The sequence below is a fragment of the Periplaneta americana genome, chromosome 8, assembly GCF_040183065.1.
Source record: "Periplaneta americana isolate PAMFEO1 chromosome 8, P.americana_PAMFEO1_priV1, whole genome shotgun sequence".
Lineage (NCBI taxonomy): Eukaryota > Metazoa > Arthropoda > Insecta > Blattodea > Blattidae > Periplaneta > Periplaneta americana.
Window position 1 is genome coordinate 173322093 of NC_091124.1, and position 24387 is coordinate 173346479.

The 24387-nt window shown below is 36.8% G+C and overlaps 1 protein-coding gene across 2 annotated transcripts in view; it reads right to left on the minus strand.

The window, feature by feature from the left end:
* The window catches only part of Coq8 (ubiquinone biosynthesis protein COQ8, mitochondrial), a 55448-nt gene extending 39764 nt beyond the window's left edge, over positions 1-15684 (minus strand). The window contains exons 1-3 of one of the 2 annotated variants that reach the window (XM_069834062.1): positions 15512-15684; positions 12841-13044; positions 2568-2655 (exon numbers count right to left, since the gene is read on the minus strand). In XM_069834062.1, the coding sequence (XP_069690163.1) occupies positions 2568-2655; positions 12841-13035 (283 nt within the window). In that variant the 5' untranslated portion in view covers positions 13036-13044; positions 15512-15684. The remainder of the gene's footprint in view (positions 1-2567; positions 2656-12840; positions 13045-15511) is intronic. The other variant, XM_069834063.1, reaches the window with a different exon arrangement.
* Positions 15685-24387: the final 8703 nt, after the last annotated feature.

Consider the following 24387-nt stretch of genomic DNA (forward strand, 5'->3'; position numbering starts at 1 on the left):
TTCCAAAACGCGTACCACCCAGAAAGTCTTTCAGCTTAGTGAAAAGGTGAAAATCGCTAGGAGCAAGGTCTGGACTATAGGGTGGATGATCAAAGATTTCCCAACCGAATTGATCCAGCAATTCTCGAGTTGAAGCAGCAGTGTGCAGGCGGGCGTTGTCGTGAAGAAGCACAACTCCTCTCAAAAGCATTCCTTGCCTCTTGTTTTGGATGGCTCGCCGTAGTTTTCGTAAAGTCTCACAATAACGATTTGCATTGATCGTAGTGCCTTTTGGCATGAAATCCAGCAAAAGAACACCTTTGCGATCCCAAAAGACAGTAGCCATGACTTTTTGTGTTGAGAGAGTCTGTTTGAATTTTCTCGGTTTCTTGGGTGATGAGGGATGATGCCACTGACGTGATTGGCGCTTGGTCTCTGGGGTGTTGTGAGACACCCAGGTCTCATCACCAGTCACAATTTGATCAAGAAAGGCGCCTCCATCTGTGTGATATCGCATCAAGAATGTCAATGCTGAGGCCATTCTCTGAGTTTTGTGTTGGTCACTCAGTTGCCGTGGAACCCATCGTGCACAGATTTTGTGGTAGCCAAGATGTTGCGACACAATTTCACCAAACAAAGAACGAGAAATGTCAGGAAAGGCAATATGCAATTCGTCGAGTGATGTGCGCCTGTCTTGCAAGATTCTGTCGTTCACTTTAGTCTTCAGGTCTTCTGTGATGAGTGATGGGCGTCCGGGTCGAGTTTCATCGTGGACATTTGTTCGCCCACTGTTGAACATTTCGCACCATTTTCTCACATTTCTTTCATTCACTACAGTATCACCATACACTTCTTTCAATTGCCGGTAAATTTCTGCAGGTTTCAAATGTCGGGCATTCAAAAATCGAATCACACTCCTCACCTCACAGTCGGCGGGATTATCAATCACGTCGTTCATTTTGAAGTAACGCAAAATGCACAATGGCGACTTGTTGCAACCAGTACTCACAACACTATGAGAACACATGTTAAGGAAGCCAGTTGACCTTCAAACAAGGAAGGGGAGTCAGCTGTGCTGCGGGTATGCGTGAACGGTTGTTATTTCCTGGATCCCCCTCGTAAATTCATTTTACAATAAGCCTTTGTGAGATTGTAGAAAAAATAAAGTATAAGCTATAATAATAATATATCTCTTAAAAGAAATTAAGTGATCCATTTTCTTTTTTGCTTGCCAGTATAATTAAATTAAAACATGATTTATTCATTACAATCACTAAACACACTGTCATTCCAACCATTGTCACCACCATCTCTAATATCATCCATCTTCAAGGATTGTAATCTTTGACCCATTTCAATCTCACTTTTGTAAAGATTATAAACAGATATTTGACATCCACAAGTAGAAAAACTTCTTGGTATGTTATCAGCATATTGTAAAACCACTGCTTAGTTAATAAGGAGTAAACATAAGACAAGAAACACAGTCCTAATCTCTGTAGGGGGGTAGATAAATCTCCATTTCCTTGCTGGAAATCGAATTTGGGTTTTCTGGATTTAATTGAAGTTATTAACTGCAATATAGTTGCTGTATCTTGATTTATCTGCAGCAAAGCAAAAATATAGTTAATGAAAGAGTAGTAGAAAAATTCTCTCCGGCACCGGGATGTGAACCCAGATTTTCAGCTCTACGTGCTGATGCTTTATCCACTAAGACACACCGGATTCCCATCCCGGTGCTGGATCGAATCGTCTCAGTTTAAGTTCCACCTCTTCGGTTCCCTCTAGTGGCTGTCCTCTGCACTACGTCATGGATGTCTATGAACGTAGGACAATGTCCACACATGTGCTGAGGTGCACTCGTTATGAGTGACTGATTGGCCGGGATCCGACAATTCGATCCGGCACCGGGATGGGAATCCGGTGTGGCTTAGTGGATAAAGCATCAGCACATAGAGCTGAAAACCCGGGTTCAAATCCCGGCGCAAGAGAAAACGAGCGATGCAGAATTTTTCTCCGTTCCACTACTCTTTCATCGTACAATGATGCAGAATATCTGCATGGAAACATCATATGTACTTCGGTACATTAAATAATATATAAAAATATAGTAGTTCACATGATATCAAAACAAAATTTTTATTAAGTAACTTAACATTATATTAATCAAAATTAATAAAACTGTTTTTGAATAATATTAAAAACCCATTGCATTACAGCACAAGGCCTCACGTCCATATGCCTCAGTAGAATTGAGGGACCATCCAGACAGTACAGAGACAAGTGTGATTAACATGATGGTTCCCTTCCCCCAGTTGTTTTAGCTGGCTTACAAAACCGGATTCACTACTCACAGTAGCTCCCCCAAATTCATGACAATGCTGGGTGGACACTGGTCCCTTACACTGGCCAAAATTTCATGAGAAAATTTCTTCCCTCATGAAGACTTGAACCAACACTCATTCTGTAATGCTAATTCAAGATATCATGCTCCAGGCCACGCAGCTACGGCACGGGACACTGTCTGTACTTAAATTAAAACATAATTCATTACTGAAATGTTATTTATCTGCTATAGCATAACTTACCTGCAGCAAAACGGATATAGCCCTTCACACCTTCAAACAGCATTGACGTTCTCTGGAGAGTTTCGGTTAATGTGTTTGAAATATCACTCTGTAAATAAATTCAATCAAAATCAACTTAAACTGTATCAGATGCAAGTACTAACATTGTACTAATGCTTTAGCAAATGCCTTGGAGAAATATCCCTGTTCATTTACTTGCAAGACTTGAATCTAAACCATTAAAAGTGAATTTACTACTAAGCTCCTATTAACAATAACGAAATTCATACAGCGCTCATGAAAGGAAGGACTTAATTATACCCCTTTCATGCGACTTAGTTCATGGAGGTCGAGGCTTTTCAGCCACCAAGAACAACATGAGCCATTCACGTTTAAGCAACATTGCTTAGTTGTAATGTTAAGATTCACTGTTAGTTACGGTAAGTTAAATACTATGTGTCCAGACAAAAATAGTGTAGCCACGAAGAAGATGAGATGTATATGTTATCGTAAATGTACGAAGATCGAACTTAAATAAAATAGGAATTTACACAAATCCAAATTGCCCTCTATGCAACAAAGAAGAAGAAATTACTGAAGATCATCTACAAACCTGAGAAGGTCTACCTGATAGATCCGCCACAGAGAAATATTGGAGAGCAAGAACGCTAATGGCTTCGTTGCCAAAGCCCAGCATTAGATAACAACAACAACATGTACGAAGATCGGTAAATCTTAGAATTTACCAGTATAACATAACATTTACCATTATGGTGCGGTAAAACCCCAAAATATCTTATTAGATATATACAGTTTGAACTTTTACCAAGAGATGTTGGTAAATCTCAGGATTTACCAATCAGTTGTGGTAAAATCGTATTTTAATTTAAAAAATCTTTGCTAAGATTTGCCGTTCTTCGCATCTTCGCACTTTTACATATCTATTTCTGATTCATCTTTTTATTGTTGTTTTAGGATATATTTAAAAACATAAATAAAAATACCGCAGCAATAACTGAAATAATTTATATTTATTTTAAACTGAAGTTATTAAAATATTTTTACATTCCAATGTGATTATAATAAACAATATTCCATATTAAAAATAGTGAAAAATATTATAGTTTTAACCACTGCCTGTTATAGTATTCCGTACAAAAATTAACAAAGCCTTTATATTCCCTCAAATAGCCCAGGTCCACAAATAAAGTAAAACAAACATCTTGTTACAAGAAGTTGGCTGTTATGACATTTAGAATTACACAACATGGAAGATGATTTACACAAAATTTTTTTTGTTGAACACTTTTTTTAACAATTACACTTTTTGAACTCTTTTCCTTCAACGAAAGATAGTTTGCCAACCACTTCCCGTACAATAATTTCTTCTTTTCATACTTCTTCGATGATAAAATTTTCTTTGCACAGTGTAAAATAGTTTGTAGTGTACGACGACTTCAGTTTGCCAGCATTGGTACCAAGTTTACAAAACTCGTCATCTTGAATATTTATGACCACTGCTATTATTGATTTTGCGTCAATTTTTGCCCGGTCTACATCCGGTACTTTGATTCTCAAATTCTGTCTGACTGAAAGTTTTGGAATTTTTTTACAAGTGGCTGCTTTCATTTTCTTTGCTTGCATATCAAGATCTTCTTTAGCAGCCTCTCAGAACTGCTTCACTTTATCGATTCTGCAATTATGTCTGAACCTCCACAACGGAGGCAGGATTCTTCGTTTTGGATTCTTCGATCTAGCTTTTACCAGCTCGCATCGGTAAATTCTGAGATTTACCAACATTTCTTGGTAAAAGTTCAAAATGTATTAATCTAATGAGATATTTCGGGGTTTTACCGCATTATAACAGTAAATGTTAGGTTATACCGGTAAATTATAACATTTACCGGTCTTCGTACATTTACGGTAACATATAAACTAAGTCGCGTGAAAAACATAATTATTTGATATATCTTAAAGAATGACTTTTTAAACAACAAAGTCTAATCAAACTTAAAAGACACTAGGTCACTGACAGAATAAGAATGACACGAGATATCCACAGAGCATCTGCATGTCTTAACTCTTTCTTACACGGAACCATTTATGTGTACTTGTCATGTGTATAAAATGAGTGATGCAGGATGCTGAAGTGGAAGTATGAGAATACCTGTGATCACACACAATTCGTCGTTTTCGTGGTTAGTAGGTTAATAAACACTAACTTAATCTTTATTCTGAGTTTATGTAACTCAACCTAATACTGGAAAAGTAGTACACTTCCACTAGATCTTGCGATTTAGCTGCAAATATATAATCTGATATGATCAGGAACATTCTCACATCTTTCGATTTTGTGGAACAAGATGGTGTACATTGTCAGTTTGTGACAGCACGAAAATTGGCATAAAGGAAAGGTAAACCTTTCAATATAAATTAATATTTGAGGAGAAAAATTCGCTCCAGCACCGGGGATCGAACCCAGGTCCTTGGTTCTACATACCAAGCGCTCTGACCACTGAGCTACGCCGAATTCAATCCACAGTACCGGACCGAACTCTTCTCCTTCAATGTGTCAGAGCACTTGATACGTAGAACCAAGGACCCGGGTTCGATCCCCGGCGCCAGAGCAAATTTTTCTCCTCAAATATCAATTGTCAATATTACAGATATTATTCTGTAGGACAAATTAATAAATCTATAATATTCTCATAGCTGCAGTGCATGCATTTGTATAGATTACTGTGCACGTAACTGCGGAATCCCGGCCAAACAAGTCACTCAGTTGAGTGCGCTCCTAGTATAATGGCAGTTGACATTGGACATATACGTCAACATATATGCCTAACTTGGAGTAAGGCCACAAAGGGAAACATTGAAGGAGGAGGGTTCGGTCCGGTGCTGTGGATTGAATTCGGCGTAGCTCAGTGGTCAGAGCGCTTGGTACGTAGAACCAAGGACCCGAGTTCGATCCCTGGCGCCGAAGCGAATTTTTCTCCTCAAATATTAATTGTCAATATTACAGATATTATTCTGTAGGACAAATTAATAAATGTATAATATTTTCAATATAAAGACAAGATTTAGATGTAACACACACATATAGAAGCACTAGAGGAAGGAAGATGCTTCACAATACTTCTCTGTATACAGGGTATTTATAATTTAATATGCAACAGTGTAGGGGCATATTCCTTGAGCCATTCTATAGCACATAGTCCTATACTAAATCAAACAGTTACGAAGACAACAGTGCATGAATGGTTGGCTCTTCTTGCAGCATCCAGTTCTTATAACATTTCTCTACATCACTCACTCAGCTTATAGTCAGTGGAGAAGAAGGCGCATGAAAGGGTGATCACTATGCATGAAAATACAAACAGTATGTTCTAGTATCTTACTGGGACAACTGACGAAGTACTTCACTGTAGTGTGAACATGAAAATGCCATTCACATGCTATCATCAAAATATGCTGACATTGTGTTCGTAAACGGAATGTGCAATAGTAATACTCCAGTTGCTATACGGGAATATCAGAAGCAATTTCCAGCCTTAGGCATCAAATTCGAGAGGTATTTACACGTAGCTAGCGTGCAAATTAATCCGAACAACGTAATTACTTATGCAAAAACACTCAAACGGGATAAAAAAAGGATCTAAGTCATACCTCAGTAATCTATGTGGCCTCCCTTGTTCCTAATAACAGCTCTGAGACGATTTGGCATGGATTCCACTAATTTCCCACAAATATTCTTCATTTCTTCAGCACGAAACCATACACCAATGAGGGCAGAAATCATCTTCTCCTTTGCAGAACAATCCATTTTTTGCATTCTTCTTTTGCAAATTGACCACAAGTTCTCAATGGGGTTGATGTCGGGTGAGTTGCCTGGCCAGGGGAGTACCTGAATATTCTTCTTGTTGAAGAATTCTGTAGTTTTTCGAGACGTATGGCATGGTGCCAGATCTTGTTGGAACACACCTCTGCCATCCAGAAATGATTTTTGCAGCTGGGGTACGATTCTGGTTTCCAATAAGTGAATATATTTGTTAGAATTCATCATTCCCTTGATAGGTATTAATGCTCCAGGCCCTTCATGTGTAAAACAACCCCAAAACATTACTTTAGGGGGGTATTTAGGTGCTTGTTGGAGATGAGCTGCTGTTACTTTTTCGGATCCTTTCCGTACGTAAGAAACACAGTGGCCGTGGACCTCGAAATGAGACTCATCGGAAAAAAGTACATTCTTCCAGTCATTCACTGTCCAGTGTTGATGTAATTTTGCCCACATTAAGCGTTTTTTGCACATAACAGGGGTTAGCAGTTGCTTCTTAATAGGCTTACGAGCCCTTCATCCAGCTTCCAAAAGCCTACGCCGCACTGTTGTGACGTGAATATTCGCCCCAGTGGTAGCCATTAACTTGCGGGTTAAGTCGATAGCAGTTAGTCTAGGATTTAATTTACTTTTCCTGACAAACGATCATCTGCAGGTGAAGTCTTCCTTTTCCGGCCACAGTTTCCTTTTTTCTGGGGTGTGATGGATCCAGTCTCCCTGTATCTTTTATGATCGAATTAACAGTAGCCAAACCGATGTGACATTCTGCAGCAATTTGCCTCTGTGTCATAGAAGAATGCTCTGCTAACGTTATAATTTTAGACCGTTTTCGTGGAGTTGTATCTATTTGTGAAGACGACAGAATGTACACAGGATTGCAGTATTAAGTCTTCAACACAACTGAAATGCTTATAAGTACAAAACGACAGGCAAAATGTCACATATTATAAAAAAAATAATAACGACAGACCTTCAACAATGGAATTACACGTACTACAGATGTCAATTAAAGTGGTATGAGCAGCTGTGAGGCCAACAATGACAGAAAATGTAAAAATATGTCGTGTTCGGATTAATTTGCATGCTACTGTATTTAACAGGAATTTAGAAGAACATGGAAATTTCCAAGTTCTCATGTACAACACGAAGAAGGGCAACCAGAAAGAAATAAGACAGTTATTAAGACCAAAAATACCTTCAAGGAAGCTCCGGGACTTGAGTAAACTTTTCAAATAATTGATTAAATGGCAATCTTACTCGTGTTAATTATGTAAGCATGAGCGGCTTACAGCTGTTTCGGTGCTACTTCACACCATCCTCAGAGCCTTTTGTGTCTCGGCGTCATCTTAACTTCGCCGCCTGTTGTGTGGGTGCGTTCGTGTGATGAAGAGTTGTGTCAAATAGTGTGTGTGTTCTGAAATTGATCTGTGTGTTGAAAATTTGATTAGGGTATGTTTTAGTGTATCTGTATATTTCATATTGTTCCAGTGTGTTGAGTTTTTGGTTTCTGGGTTGTATGTGTAGGATTTCCATGTCTGTATTTATGTTATTGTATGTGTGGTTAGCATTGGTTATGTGTTCGGCATGTACAGAGTGTTCCGCTTATAAGTATAACAAAAGAAATAGCTATAACTTCTGAATTAATACAAGTATATAGTTGAAACCAACTGCTACAAAGAATGAAAACTGGGAATTTTTGTTACCTTATGTTCCATAAACCTCAACATGGCTTCCATTGGTGGCACGGGAAATATCCAACCGGTATTCAACCTCGACCCAAGTGTTATGAAGCATCTGTGGTGTAACATTGTTGACAGCAGCATAAATTCTTTCTTGTAAGTCTGCCAAATCACGTACTGGCGTCCTGTAGACCTGGTCCTTAACAAACCCCCACAGGAAAAAATCAGGTGGTGTTAGATCTGGTGATCTGGCAGGCCATGTGATGTACGGTGATCCTCTTCCGATCCATCTTGCAGGGAATTGTTCGTCTAAGAATGTGCGAACCATGTTGGCAAAGTGTGGTGGAGCCCCATCTTGCTGGAAAATTGCTCCATCTGGGAGTTGTGGCACAGCATACAGTTGCAACATATCCAGGTACGTGTTTGCAGTGACTGTCTTTTCAGCAAAGAAATAGGGACCAATGATTCTGTCACGCATGATCCCACACCAAACATTCCATTTAGGGGAATCCCGTTGGTGTTCAATTACGACACTTGGATTTTCCGACCCCAGATGCGACAATCGTGTCGGTTTACTTTTCCACTGACGTGGAAGGTTGCCTCATCTGAGAAACAGACTCGAGTTAGAAATGTGTCGTCATCGTCCACTTTATCCAACATTGTTTCTGCAAAGCGTTTTCGTTCCAGTTTATCATTCGGCGTAATCATCTGATGAAGTTGCAGCTTGTACGCTCGCAAACGCAATCTTTTATGGAGCACTGTATGCACTGTTGTTGGTGGGATGTTCAACTGCACACTAGCCTGTCGAATGGATTTCCGCGGGCTTCTCTGAAATGCCTCGCGAATGCGTTCGACATTTTCGTCAGACACTTTACGCTTGGAATGTTTACCTGCATTAGACAACAAACTTCCTGTTTCTCTGAGCTGCCTATCCCATTTCATTATTGAGACGTACGTCGGTACAGCTTCCCTCGGTCTAAGATTGTACTGACGGCGAAACAAGCGCTGTACACGAATTATGGATCTATGTTCTGCTAATGACAGTACACAAAAGGCTTTCTGCTGTGGCGTCCACATGCTGACTGACTAAAGATACGATACGAATTCTCTTATTTAATGATCTGCGCATGCGTGAGTCTTCTAAAAATAAGTAACAACAATGGATTAAAACTTCCCAATTTCCTCTTTACAATGGTACCAATCTTAACCCATTTGCATGCATTGTTATGAAATTATAACTATTTCTTTTATTATACTTATAAGCGGAACACGGTGTATTTATGTTATTGTATGTGTGGTTAGCATTGGTTATGTGTTCAAGACACTAGAACAATATGAAATATACAGACACACTAAAGCACACCCTAATCAAATTCTCAACACACAGATCAATTTCAGAACACACACACACTATTTGACACAACTCTTCATCACATGAATGCACCCACACAACAGGCAGCGAAGTTGAGATAGCGCCGAGATCTAGTAGGCTCTGAGAATGGTGTCAAGTAACACCGAAACAGCTGTAAGCCGCACATGCTTACATAATTAACACGAGTAAGATCGTCATTTAATCAATTATTTATATTCAAGCGTTAAAAGTAGTGTACGAAAGATTCAAGATGGATAAACTTTTCAGTTATCTGGGGCACAATGGGCCCACTTAACTGGCCTATATATATATATATATATATATATATATATATATATATATATAGAGGACCGACCCATTTCAATTCATTCATCCAAGACCACAAATGAAAATTCAAAGCTAAGCATAAAAACTTCTCCATGTCTTGGAGTTAGTCATTCCACGGTTAGAAACAAGATGAAGGTATGTATTAACATTCCTGCAGAGAATATAGGACATCATCCTATCACTACTGTTGAAGCCACTACATTCAATACTGCATCGACCTGAGAAATGTACGGAAGCTCAAGGAATACATTTCTAGCCAAACCAGTACTAACCACACAAATATTCACTGTATCTAGTAATTTAGTGATCTTGTTTAATGTTATAACAAGTTATTGGAAACTTATAAAGACCTGCTCTTCTGTTATTAATCTTATTTATGTCACACAATTTCGAGGTAGAGATAGATTTTTGCAGATCTTTGTCAAATTTAATAATGAAGTACAGATACTTTTAATAAGTCTTCTGAGGCCGTGTCTCAAAGCTACATTTTCAGCTGAAGTGAACTAGATTGTTGACTAAATAGGCGGATGTGACTCAGAAGTTATGATCCAAAGCTACATAGTGCATAGCAATCAAGTCAGTAGTAGCTAGTAAACGAAAATGCTTGCTTGATTGATGACTTGTTCACTAAACAAACATGGATACCTCATCAGCAAATGGGGTTATGAAATCTGAAGATGCTTTGGAAGTGAAATAATGTAAATATAATGTAGAATAACACGTTAACTTTGAACACTGACATTGTTAGTAGCTTCTGTACAATGTTTTAATAGTACATTATGCAACGGGCCTATAATGAAGGTAATTAAGAAGTGAGTATGGACATTTATGAAACGAGTGCAAGCGAGTTCCATAATTTTCATACGAGCTTCTTAATTACCATTATAGGCGAGTTTCATACGACTTTTTATGCTCGACCATATTTCTAACTTGATATTATTAATTTTATTGTATCTGACCTGGAGCAATGTCCCGTATGTTGTGAGATGTGCGCAGACGCGAAAGTATTGATTTTTTCCGAGAAACAGATGTCCACATCTAGGCTAGGCCATAAGAACCTACAGAGATAACACTGAAATAAAATTAGACATTGAAAAACGAGATGACAAATTGAATTTATTTGAATACTAGTGGCTTGTGCAGCAAATGCTGCTGCAAACTAAGTTCGTTAGACGTTCAAATAAAAATTTTTCAGATTTATTTTCAATTAAGAATACTTGTCTTTTTTATAGTTATTTGCTTCCATAATAATGAAACATACTCTCTCTGAATGGATTTTTTTAGGCCAAATACTTTTTCTTGAACCTATCCAACTTCAGTTTTTGAGTTTCAACGCGAAAACGCAAGTATCAATGTCTGGACGATAGCAGTAGCTATTTCAGGTCATTGTGGATTGTAGGCAAAAGTTAAAAAAATGTCAGGTTTGCTAAGCTTTCGAACAATAGCATTTTCGTATAGCTGCTGCATGTAGAACTTGAAATGTAGAGCGTAAAATCATTTTATCCTACTAAGAGATCTTGCTGAAATGATCTGGAGACTACAAAATTTTCTAGGCCTCTTATTTTATCAGTAAGTATTACCTTTCGATCTTTCCTTAGGAACTGTAATTTTTGCGCTCTCTCGAGCCAATACTGAGGACAATGATACATATCAATATCTACACTACACCGCCATTAAGTATATGAAAAAGACCCAACCCCACTGGGTTAATAAGTATAAAAATATTTGATTTTTAATAACAATATTATTATCTTACTTAAGTTTCGTAGTTATATATAGCAGCCACTCAGTAAATTATAGAAATGAAGATCTAAATTAAGATATTCTCTACATTTACTTACATAACCTCAAAACGTTTCACTTTCATGTCATCAATATAGCATCAATATTATGTACAATTAATGAAAAATAGATGCATCATGATATTAACTATAATAATATTTAATTTCTAATGATAATAATGTCATCAAACCACCTCAAGTTTCGTAGATTTGAATATTTGGCCTTCATGTAATAGCCTATTATTTATTGTAGTTTGTGTTTTGTTCTGAAATTCAATCAAGTCGGCCGTGATTCGATAAAATTAGTTCTCAAAAGTGACAACAGATGGATTTTGGAAAATAGGAAAATTATGTAGGAAAATTGACATTTCACTGAAAACTACTACTTTTCCGAAAAACTTTGGGTTCCAAGCTTCAAAATGAGGGGCCATTTATTAAAATCCGTTCAGCCGTTTTCCCGTAATTTCCATTACCAGTTAAAATTATATATATATATATATATATATATATATATATATATATATATATATATATATATATATATATATATATATATATATAGCTTATTTACAATTAACGCTAATTATTATAGTAACAGAACATAACCTTCTGCGACAGTATTGGATTTCCAGCCTCCGTGACTTTTCGCTAATTCTCTTTCGATTGCATATCCGAGAATAATCGATACTTGCGGTTTTATAACGGTAGAAAGCTGACCTGTCATTGGCTGAACAGTTGTAACCTGAGTCGTCATTGGCTGAAAGACCTGACCTTTAATGAGTAGGTGTACTTTAACGACATGCATTAAAGGTCTGCTACGAGGTGTATAATTACTACATTTCGGTATGGTCGAGCATAAACATTATTGTAATATATTAAGCCCTCATCTTTTCCACATAATTCGTAATGAAACTGCATTAGGACACTGCCTTCTTAATTCAGTGCTGCACCGTGATGTCATGGTTTTTATAAAAATAGTCTATGAAGAAGGCCATGTTTCAAGCATACGTGTCCAAAGCTCCATAGTGTGTAGTTTACAAGTCACCTAGTTACTAGCCACTAGTGTGTAGTATGGACTTGAGCTTTGAGACAAGACCTGATATTATTGCCCTATTCTAACAAGTACTAGCCCTATCAGAGGAAACGTTGTAAAAAATTTCCAACTTTAGGCTTGTGTATCTTGCAAACTAGGCTAATAGAAATTTTACGAAAGTATATTAGGTTAAGTCGATGTAGAATTAAACATGGAATTTTGAAATGTTACGAACACCGTGCACAAGAATCACTGATGGTTACAAACCTGAATATTATCTCGTGACAGAGTCTGACCAAATCTTCTATTAACAGAACTGCCAGCTTCTTCAATTACACCTTTTAAACTTGAGTTCTGCCACACTTGTTTACACTGAGACTCCTGGAGTTTCAAACTAGCATTAACAACACTCTGTGCCCCTCGTAAAACGCCCAGGATGTCTTGACTCCAGTTTCGCGACATAATGATTATCTGAAGTAAAATACAAAAGCACCATTCATTACTACAAATTCCATTTATAAATCACTTCTATGCAGCAAGATTTCATGGACTTCATATAATATTTATTGGGATAACACTCCTACTAATTTTCCTGCAGTAAATAATAATGAACGACCATATTTTCATTTTGGTTAAAAGAACTGTAAGGGGTAATGGTACATCACAAACAGTCTCTCCTACCCACTCCTCATCCTCAACTTGTAGTGGTAGACTCTGTTTATTTTTCACTAACAAAGCCATAGCAAACTGTTACATCCGAAATGGAAGAAATGCCTGCCCAGAAGGCTTCAAGGGGACTGTACCATCACTGGACTATCCATCATAAGGGTTAGAAACCTGCCATAGAGAATACATATGAAGAGTACCTTACTTACTTACTGGCTTTTAAGGAACCCGGAGGTTCATTGCCACCCTCACATAAGCCCGTCATAGGTCCATCCTGAGCAAGATTAATTCAGTCTCTATCACCATATCCCACATCCCTCAAATCCATTTTAATATTATCTTCCCATCTACGTCTCGGCCTCCCCAAAGGTCTTTTTCCCTCTGGCCTCCCAACTAACACTCTATATGCATTTCTGGATTCGCCCATACGTGCTACATGCTAGAATTTATAAAACAGTTATATTACCGGTTGTTCTTTATGGTTGTGAAACTTGGACTCTCACTTTGAGAGAGGAACATAGGTTAAGGGTGTTTGAGAATAAGGTGCTTAGGAAAATATTTGGGGCTAAGAGGGATGAAGTTACAGGAGAATGGAGAAAGTTACACAACCAGAACTGCACGCACTGTATTCTTCACCTGACATAATTAGGAACATTAAATCCAGACGTTTGAGATGGGCAGGGCATGTAGCACGTATGGGCAAATCCAGAAATGCATATACAGTGTTAGTTGGGAGACCGGAGGAAAAAAGACCTTTGGGGAGGCTGAGACGTAGATGGGAGGATAATATTAAAATGGATTTGAGGGAGGTGGGTTATGATGATAGAGACTGGATTAATCTTGCACAGGATAGGGACCGATGGCGGGTTTATGTGAGGGCGGCAATGAACCTTCGGGTTCCTTAAAAGCCATTTGTAAGTCAGTAAGTACTTAGACTTCAACAAACAAAATTTGATAACACAATCTCAAGGGAAAAAATGGGACTCTCTGCATCATAATCCACAGTTAATTCCCGATTTACCACGAAAATCGTCTGTAGCTGCATTTAGATAGGCAACAGGCCATGATTGTTTGGCCATACACCTGCAGAGAATTGGAATATATCAGTCCCCTAACTGCCCACTGTGCAACTCAAGCCAAGAAATGGATTCGGAACACCTCAAAATCTGTGCTTCAGTGGCTGACCATAATATCTTTGAAAAATATTGGAGTGCAAGAGGTCAAATGACTTTATTGTCAAACGCCTGGCATTAGAAAACAACAACAACTTTGACAACTATGTTACAAAGGAAAAATTGTACAGTCCATACAAAAGAAACCAAATGATCTGGAAATGTACAAAAACCTGCCCAGACATGTTCAAACATTTTTAACAAGAGCCACAACAGGTCACTTTGTCACACAACTGTACCTACACCGATTTCACCTTTCTGGTAATCCTGTGGTGTAATAATCATGATAAAGATTTGGAACACATTCTTCTACACTGTCCATCCATAAACCACAAAAGAAGTAAATTATAAAATCATCAGTACCAGTTGCAGAAGACACAGCCCTGCAATTATATTGACTACAACTCAACTCTGGCTACTAGCAACAGGCATCTATAGTGAACACCTCTCAAAATACCCCTCATTTCCCATGAAAAACAAAAACCGAATAGACTACAATGGACTATAGTGGACTTTATGTTGTCAGCAAACAGCTGGATACATTAAGAAGATTGATTGATTGTCCACGTATTTTCGAAAAAAAAAATGTAGGCTACGCAATATTATTCTGAATTTCATAAGCAAACGAATTGTAGGTATAGTTAATAATTGTATAGGATTACCAGCTGTGATAAATTGTTTGCCAATACCGGTGTATGTACAGAAAATGCGGTGCAGAAAATATGGGACCTCTTCATACGTTTACATAAATAGTGTGTATTAACGTATTCGGACATACAGGTAGGGTAGTCTCGTTGTATTTACAAAGAAACTAGATAAGCTATCTGAAGCTGAAAACAAAATATTCTGGAGAGGGAGGGAGACGTTTCCTAATTTGATGCTTACCGGTACCTTCGCAAATGACAGGCCTAAATTGGAATTGCATAATGTGAACTAGGACCCCAGCTCTTAAAAGAACTATCCTGCGAACGTCTAGTCATCCCAATATTAGTAATATTATATAAAACAAAGACATGAATGAATAATATTCATCCAAGATATGTAAAGATACAGTAGCCTATGTAACATAACCTCACTTTCCCCATCCACTGGCAACTTACGCTTAAATTTATCGTCTATTCATGTCAAATTAAAATCGTGGATCGTAAAAAGGCAGTGTTAAATACACATAAATAGCCTAATTTATCACATAATACATTTCATATCTTATACTGTCGGATTCACCGATCTCTTTACAATTGATCTTATGCAGATGATAGACATCACTACGATATTCATATATCATTACGAATAAAGTAAGATGACTAATATTTTTAAATAAAATCTTCGTATTAACAAATAATAATTTTGTACATAATTTAAGATAACTTAGTATTTAACGTTTTCACAATTTATATCAATATAAAATATCAATTGATATTTGTTTACAAATTCGTTTACGTCATTTACAATCAGCTGTGTTGTGATTTGCTGTCTGTGTTCATTGTGTGCGTGACACAGAAGCACAGAAGGAAAGGCGAAATTGTGTTATTTGTTCTCACGTTTACTTTGGGTAATGTTGAAGCAACAGAAATGTTAAAATTGGAGTTATTATAATATTTCGTAATTTAGCATTACTTATTTGTGTAACTTGTTAGCTTACCTAATGTTCTTTTCTTCTTTCCTTCCAGTTTGGAAAAATATGGGTCGCATATTTTTGGACCACATAGGGGGTTCTAGGTTGTTTTCATGTGCATCTTGCGACACAATTTTGACAAACAGAAGTGAACTAATCAGTACAAGGTTTACAGGTGCAACGGGTCGAGCTTTTCTATTTAATAGAGTTGTTAATTTAAATTACAGGTTAGCAATTTTTATAGTAGCCTAAGCATTTACATAACACTGGCACAAAAAACAAAACAAGTTGAATTGAAATTTCTCCATTCTTATTTCAGTGAAGTGCAGGACCGAGTAATGCTGACAGGAAGACACATGGTTCGTGATGTGTCATGTAAAAATTGTGACGCGAAACTTGGATGGATTTACGAGTTCGCCACTGAAGAAAACCAACGATACAAAGAGGGGCGAGTGATACTGGAACGAGCTCTAGTTACAGAGAGCGATGGGATTGACGAGCATATGGGTGACGATTGATTGATTTATGAACAAAGGGAGAAAATCTGGACTTGTGCATTTCTGATTCATAGCGCACCATTAAAGTGCACTTCTGGTGTGCTATGAATCTGAAAAGAAAGTTAAGGTAACATACAATGAAACTTCCTTCCACCCATATTAAATTACGACGCGAGTCAAAATTAAAAATGAGTCAAGGCTTTATGAATAAATTGTTGACTTCGAAATGTATTAGCGAAATAGTATGGGAATTTGGTAATAAGAAATACCAAGAAAAATAGTATGGCTTTGCGTTGTCAAATTACATTCTATACTTAGCCTATTAAAAAAAAAGAAAAGGACTATTATTTTTAAATCCTTGTTTGATATGTTGTTTTTAGCAGTTGCATTTATTTTTCTTGCTCTTAAAGCAATTTTTCAATACAAATTTCACAATAACTTGGATGTCTATGTATGTTTCATGAACTTTTCATTTCATCTTTCTAGGCATTCAGTATTTTAAGATCTTCCAGAAACGTGCTGTATATTTTGAGTGCATTTGGTGTTAATAGATGTCACTTGATATGTAGAATTGGTTATTTCGAAATATATGTGCAAAACATTTTTAATAGTTAATTAAATAATTAATTATTGGATTAAAGTAATTAGAGATAACACTATACCGTAATTTAATATTGTACATTCTTTTCCTTATATTATGTAAACATTTGAATTTTGTGTAAAGTATGGCAATTTATTTTGTAATATGTTTACTGGATGAGCAAATTATTTCCCAGCTGGAAAGTGAAAACTTTGACTCGGCTAGCTTACTCCACATGTAATATCAGTGATTCGACAGACCACAATCTATTAATGTAAAATATTGAATATAAGCAGCTAAAACGTCATTTACTCACCCTAATTCTGAAAACGTCTGGCTTCCTTTTCCAAAAATTTTTGGCACTTGCTTGGAAATGACGTATCACTTACTGTAGTTGTTCGAGAAATAGAGGAGATGCTTTCCCAGACGATATTTTCCAGTTCTTACAGTGTATGTGAATTATTCTTATTCCTAGAAATAAAAGTCAGACAGCAGACAGTTTCAGAATCTTCTTTCATAATTTGGGTGAGTAAATGATATTTATACTGCTTGTATGTAATAATATTTTATGTTAATAGTTTGTTGAATCACCACTACTGTGCTCTCTCTGTAACCAGCACATGGAAGATACATTTTTCACCCATTGAGAGGAATTCTTCATTCATGCAACGATCTGATTTAGTTTATTTACTGCAATATATAATAAAAGCTGTTTATATTGTTTATGTTTCTGGATCTGTACAAACAGTATGAAGGTGTAGAAATAGATAGAAAAATAAGGAACCATTTACCAGTCATAATCCCTCGTTTGTAAAGCATTTATATGTGACAATGAGAAATAGACAGTCAAAATTTAAAAAAAAAAAAAGTTAAATTTATAAAGCTCGAATAGTCTGTGAGGATTGATGCATCTGTGTCATTACCTTGCTGTAGTGCTCTCTATGGAGTTTATATATAACTTATATGTGAAATGTATAAACTACTGTGAAATAAATGAAACTGAGAATCTTACAAGGCATTATAGCAAGAAAAATCGTCACGACTGTAACCATGAAGACATCCATGATTCTACAGAAAGCATAACTTTGCAGTACAACATAAAGAATTGCGATAAAAGAAGCCTTACTGATTATTATGCAGTAGAATTTAAATACACTTATGCGAACCCTAGATGGTACTGTAGCATATAGGTTACCTTTACACTCCAGTTAGGAAAATAGGTTTAACTTAGTTATGCTAAAGGGCAGTGTAAATTAAGTAGTTTTACATGGTGATGTAGTGGAGATGTTGCTAGTTTTTTAATATGTATGTACTAGACGTGGAAGTTTCATCGTATTGTTATGTTAAAAATAACAATATGTTCAACTTTCGTACTTAATTGGAAAAGGAAATTTTAACCGAGTTAGAATGGAATAGAATAATAACAAACAGCATTATAAATTTAATTTACTGGGATCCTTCTAAAAACTATTTCCAGGCCTAGAGTGCCTATATTTTTAGGTACAGGTTCATGATATTTGAAATGGAACAGATGTTGGCCTATAAAAATGATTTCTTCTTTAATCTTAATAAAAATGCATGGACCCTGCTACAGAATCTCTACTCAACGTTTTGGAAAAGCAGGGTTTCGGACAAAGTTTTTATTTTGACATAACTCTGAATATTTTTCGACCAGATGTTGAGCTGAATTAATAATGATTATGAATTTTTCATCTAAGATGAAAGTTGAACAGTTGATGAATGCAGGATTGATTTCTGTGTAAAGTTATAACTAGTGATTGTTGTTACAGATTACTACCTTCAATGTCTTTCTTCTTTTTATAATGATAAAATTAATAAAATAGTTTCATAGTATACAGTCATCAGGTTGTGTGGTGATAACATTTTATATATTAAAAAAGCCTAGCTAAATACTGTGTAACTCCTATCAAAATTATTTTTTTACAGAGAAGATAGTATCAACAGCCAAAATTGTACGTTATAATGCCTTTATGTGTGAACATACAAAACATTTTGCAGCTAACGGGTAATATTCTGAGTAGGTACTATCATTTACAACCATCATGAATACCAAACACCAAATGCCTTTTAATACATTGCAGCTTTCGGATGTGGTATGTCAGTTTCACTGACTAAAGAAACCTTTACACAGAGTTGTACACCATTATCAGTGTTTGTCATGTGGCCTAATCTGGTATGTACACTTGAATTTACTCCATTGTTTTCAATAATGGCAGCCTTTCCGACTTTTTGATTGTGAGAAAAAAAGAGAGGAAATCACATCCACATAATATTGTCATGTGAGATTTAATTTCGCACCAGTTGCTGTAGTTTAATTTAAATTTTTGTAAGAGATTTAACCCTACAGTTTCATGACATAACATTTACTTGTATCAGAAGTATTCAGGAGAACATTAGAAATTGATGAATATTCGCAAGTTTATGGAAAGGTTCTCCAATTTACAAATTAAGATTTCTGAATCGCCTGCACTGCCAGCTAATCTTGAAATACATTGGACAGGCATTCTGTATTTTTAGCAAATATTAAAAAATGTGTTACGTTTAATATCACACGTAAACATAGCGTATTTAAAGACAAGATTGTAATTATCTATAAATACTGGTTTTGGTTTTCTTATGAAATTAATATTTTAAAACCTTGTATTATTATTCCTAATGTGGAGACACTTGGAAAAAGTGGGAAAACAGTCGTAGTTTAGATTCATTACATTTACGTACTTACAGATATCGGCCGATTGGAAATGGTGATCAGCCATTATGTATTTGATGTTTATAACAAGACAGGAACCGTTTGCCTCTGGCGCATACACTGACCTCTCCTACAGTGCTGGCGTGATCATTACGTGAATTTATTTTCGCGTGTACATTCCAGATCAAATCAAGCAATTCCCTTCGTGCACTGGTTACACATCTTGCATATACGAAGGTTAGGTTTGGTTAGTTTAGGTTTTTATTAACCAAGTCCGCGCAAGATTCTGTCGCGAGCTGCACGTGTATAAATTGCTGTTTGATGACGTCACATTAATTGGATATTCGACTGTTTTCATTTTGTCTGTTACTTTGAGATTAGTTCTGGTGATGGAAGGAGTGTGTAGTTCTACATCTCGTAATGGTGGTTTGTGATGGAATTGTATTTACGAATGTCGGATATTTAGCAGAGTTGATGTTCAAGAAGGCATATATGATCGTGAACGCATGAATTAATTTTCCATGGAAGTGAGGTAAATGATCGTAGTTTGCTATTTACTGAACTGTTTCATTGTTGACATAGGCTAGGTTAGACTATATTAGCTTAGGAACGTTAAATTGATCTTTATTATAAATTGAAATGTAACTTTGAACTTGTCTATATTTAAAGTGTTTTGTTTTTGCGAATTTTTTATATTTTGAATTTAAGTTGGGAGTTTTTAGAGTTTTTAAAAGTTATTTCAAATTTTAATGTTTTCCGCTAATTTTTTCTTAATGTTTTAATATTTGGGGTAAAAATAGGGAGTTTTTGGAATTTTTTTTCTCGAAAGGACAGAACCAGTACTTATAGATATTTACAAGGATTCTCTTTTATTTCTTTCTTTCTACAAAACATGTTGTCCTTAAATTGTAGTACTGTACTAAATCGACTATCATGTTTTTCTATCACATTGCATTGTTGGTAAGTGCCATCCTTTCCTGCAATTAGTCGCTGAATTGACATACATATACGAGGATTCCACACCTGTGGAGTAACGGTTAGCATGTCTGGCCATGAAACCAGGTGGCCCGGGTTCGATTCCTGGTTGGGGCAAGTTACTTGGTTGAGGTTTTTTCCTGGGTTTTCCTTCAACCCAATATGAGCAAATGCTGGGTAACTATCGGTGTTGGACCCCGGACTCATCGCACCGGCATTATCACCATCTCATTCAGACGCCAAATAACCTAAGGTGTTGATAAGGCGTCGTAAAATAACCTACTAAAATAAATATACGAGGATTGGGACATAAGGCATGGCAACTTTTTTTTTTTGTAAGAATGCGGCCGTGGTTCGAAATTTTGAAATGTGCAAATTAAAGGGCAGGTATGTGTGTTAATGGCGTAGGGTATGGTAAAGATTAGACATCCATAAATGACGCGGTATCAAGCTACTCGTGTTTACACTTTAATTGGAATAGCATTCCAACACACATGCTCACCCTAAAAGCTCATCGGATCACATTCATTCAGCACAGTGGTCGACTCACAACTGCATTACACATTATACATAACATCACTCTGTGCGATAACCATATCACACTGCCATCCCTGTGATGCTGTGACTACATACTCGTACTATGGATAGCGGTGGACTCACAACTGAATTCATATTTTTTTTTTTTTTCGTTGTTGGTAACTCTATAGCATCTACTAGATGCTTTATGGTTGTGCTAACAGATGGAGTTACTTGTTACAATGTGACGCTGAAACGTGTGTTCAGATTACTGCCCAGCGACAGTCCTGATGTATTTTTATATTTGTGATGATTGGTTAATTAATATTAACCCATCACACTCACATTCATACAAATTTCCAGACTCTAGACACCCAGGAAATTCTTCTTCTTCAAGAAAAATTTACCGGGAATCGAACCCGGGACCTCCTGATCTGGAAGCCAGCATGCTGACCAACAGACTACGGAGGCAGTCTATTGGTCTTTGCACGATAACCATACATCACACTGACATCGACCACATACTTTGGATGCCATACGATACACGACATACGACATCTTGTGATACCATCGATTGACAAAAAAAAAATAACTGCCATGACTTATGCCACAACCCTAGTATACTGCACGTCCTTAGTTGATGACAAAACTATAGCGTGTCCAAAAAATTAAGACATTACATTTGTAAGAAAAAAAATGCAATTTCTTGTTCCATTTAATAAATGTTGTTGCTGTTGTTTTCTAATGCCAGGCGTTTGACAATAAAGTCATTTGACCTCTTGCACTCCAATATTTTTTAAAGATATTGTCATGGTCAGCCAGTGAAGCACAGATTTTGAGGTGTTCCGAATCCATTGAATTGCACAATGGGCAGTTAGGGGATGATTCTGTACCATTAAAGTAGTCCCCTCCTGAAGATTCAATTGGGGGACACTATTGTACCTCTGGATAATTTTACCTTAATGGTACTCATTTCATATTGGAGTGGTTAAATGGCAAGTTGTAGCTGATTTAAGTGAACACCATATTTTAACATTTTGGTGGCTACTTTATCCACACACAACCCCCAGAATGTCTGGAGGACCACACCTGCTGTTGGTCGACAGGTCTACTAGATCTAGTTGATCACCAGCTTTCCCTCCTTAAGCCACTGGAGGACGATTTTGATTTCCGAAAATTTATGTACACACTAGGTCACTCTTCGTTCATCCTGGACAACTGCTGAATTACCATAGAGCAGTGTTTCTCAAAGTATGTTGCTGGCATGCCATGAGCCCTATATGATTTTAAATTTTAGTGGATATTATAAAAATATATAAAAGTTACGAAAATATGAATCAATAACAACATGCAACCACCGATGATGATAATGATAATAATAATAATAATAATAATAATAATAATAATAATAATATCCCATAGATATGTGTAATAATAAAATTAGAATTATTATTAATATTATTATTATTATTAAACATATAAAACGGAAAATAATATTTATTACTTTCATTACTACTTGTCTTTGGACAGTTGACTAAACAACAACAACAACTTTCATTACTGGATTCTCTGCGTATGTGTCCGCTAAAACAAAATACCGAAACAGACAAAATGCAGAAGTAGAAATGAGACTATAACTTTCCACCATAAAACCAGGTTGCAGGCTTAAAAAGCAAACATTCGTTTCACTGAACAGAATAATATTACTGAGATACTAGCTTTCACTTGTTTGTTAATTATTAAATACTAACAAAGTATTACAAGGGTTCCGCAGTTACACTTTAGGTTAAAAGGGGTTTCGTGGTGGAAAAAGTTTGAGAAATACTGGCATAGAGGAAAGAGTTTACGGATGTGTACACACGACAACCACAGTCTAGTATATGCAGTCACGAAGCTCAATACGTAGTAAATATGCATCCATAGATAGTTGCTAACCACTAGGATCGCTATTATCGCCTCATTACAGATAATGCGAAATAGTACTGGCACAGTCTATTGTTCCTAGCACCTTCACAACTCAAGCTTCGTGACTATATACAGAGTGTTAAAAAATAACGTTTACAACGTTTCAGAGATAATAAAAGAAGGTAAAAACAAACATCTTTTTTAAGTGACAAAACTTTGGCAGATGCGCTGTTTATTGTGTACGTAAGTGTTAGTATAATCCATAAGGAACGAGACCAATTGTCGTTTTAGAGGTGGTGTTCAAACTGCCGTCCATTGAAGGCATTGCACAGCTAGTACCTTCGTACTATGGAGTTTTTGCAACGCTCAAAAAGGCTAACATTGTCTCAAATATGTGCAGCTTCAACAACGCGAGCAACTAAGTCTTCTGCCGTATCAATTGGTGTCTCATACACAAGACATTTCACATCTCTCCACAAAAAGAAATCCAGTGGGGTTAGGTCCGGTGATCGAGGTGGCCACGGTACCGGCCTATCCCTGCCAATCCAACGACCGGGGAATGTAGCATTTAGGCGGTTCCTGACACGACGATCAAAGTATGGAGGGGCACCATCATGCTGAAACCATATTCGTTCTCTGATGTTCAATGGGATATTTTCTAAAAGTTCTGGTAGGACGTCGTGTAGAAAAACAAAATAATTACCACCACGGAGACTGTTAGGCAACAGATAAGGCCCTACAAGATGGTCGTGCACAAACAGAACTAACCAGTGTGTGTTGTGACTGAAGTCAAGTCATCTATCCTTCAGGCCATCTAGCGGCAAAACGGCGCATCTGCCAAAGTTTTGTTACTTAAAACAGATGTTTGTTTTTACCTCCTCTATCATCCCTGGAACGTTGTAAACGTTATTTTTTAACACCCTGTATACTAGACTGTGCGACAACTGTGATCGTGATTAGGTCGATAATCTCGAGTAGAGACTGTAGTCTACCAACTGGTATTAGTGTTTAGTTACAGAAATTGATGAGAAAAACATGATTTGTTTTGTGAGGGGATAGCCTATACCTTCGCTTGTTGGTGGCTGATCTTGCTCCATAGCTGACTAAAGCAATCCTGAAAAGGCCGATGTGTTGAACGTAGGGTAGTAGGCTACTAACTGCACATGCAGTATGCAGGA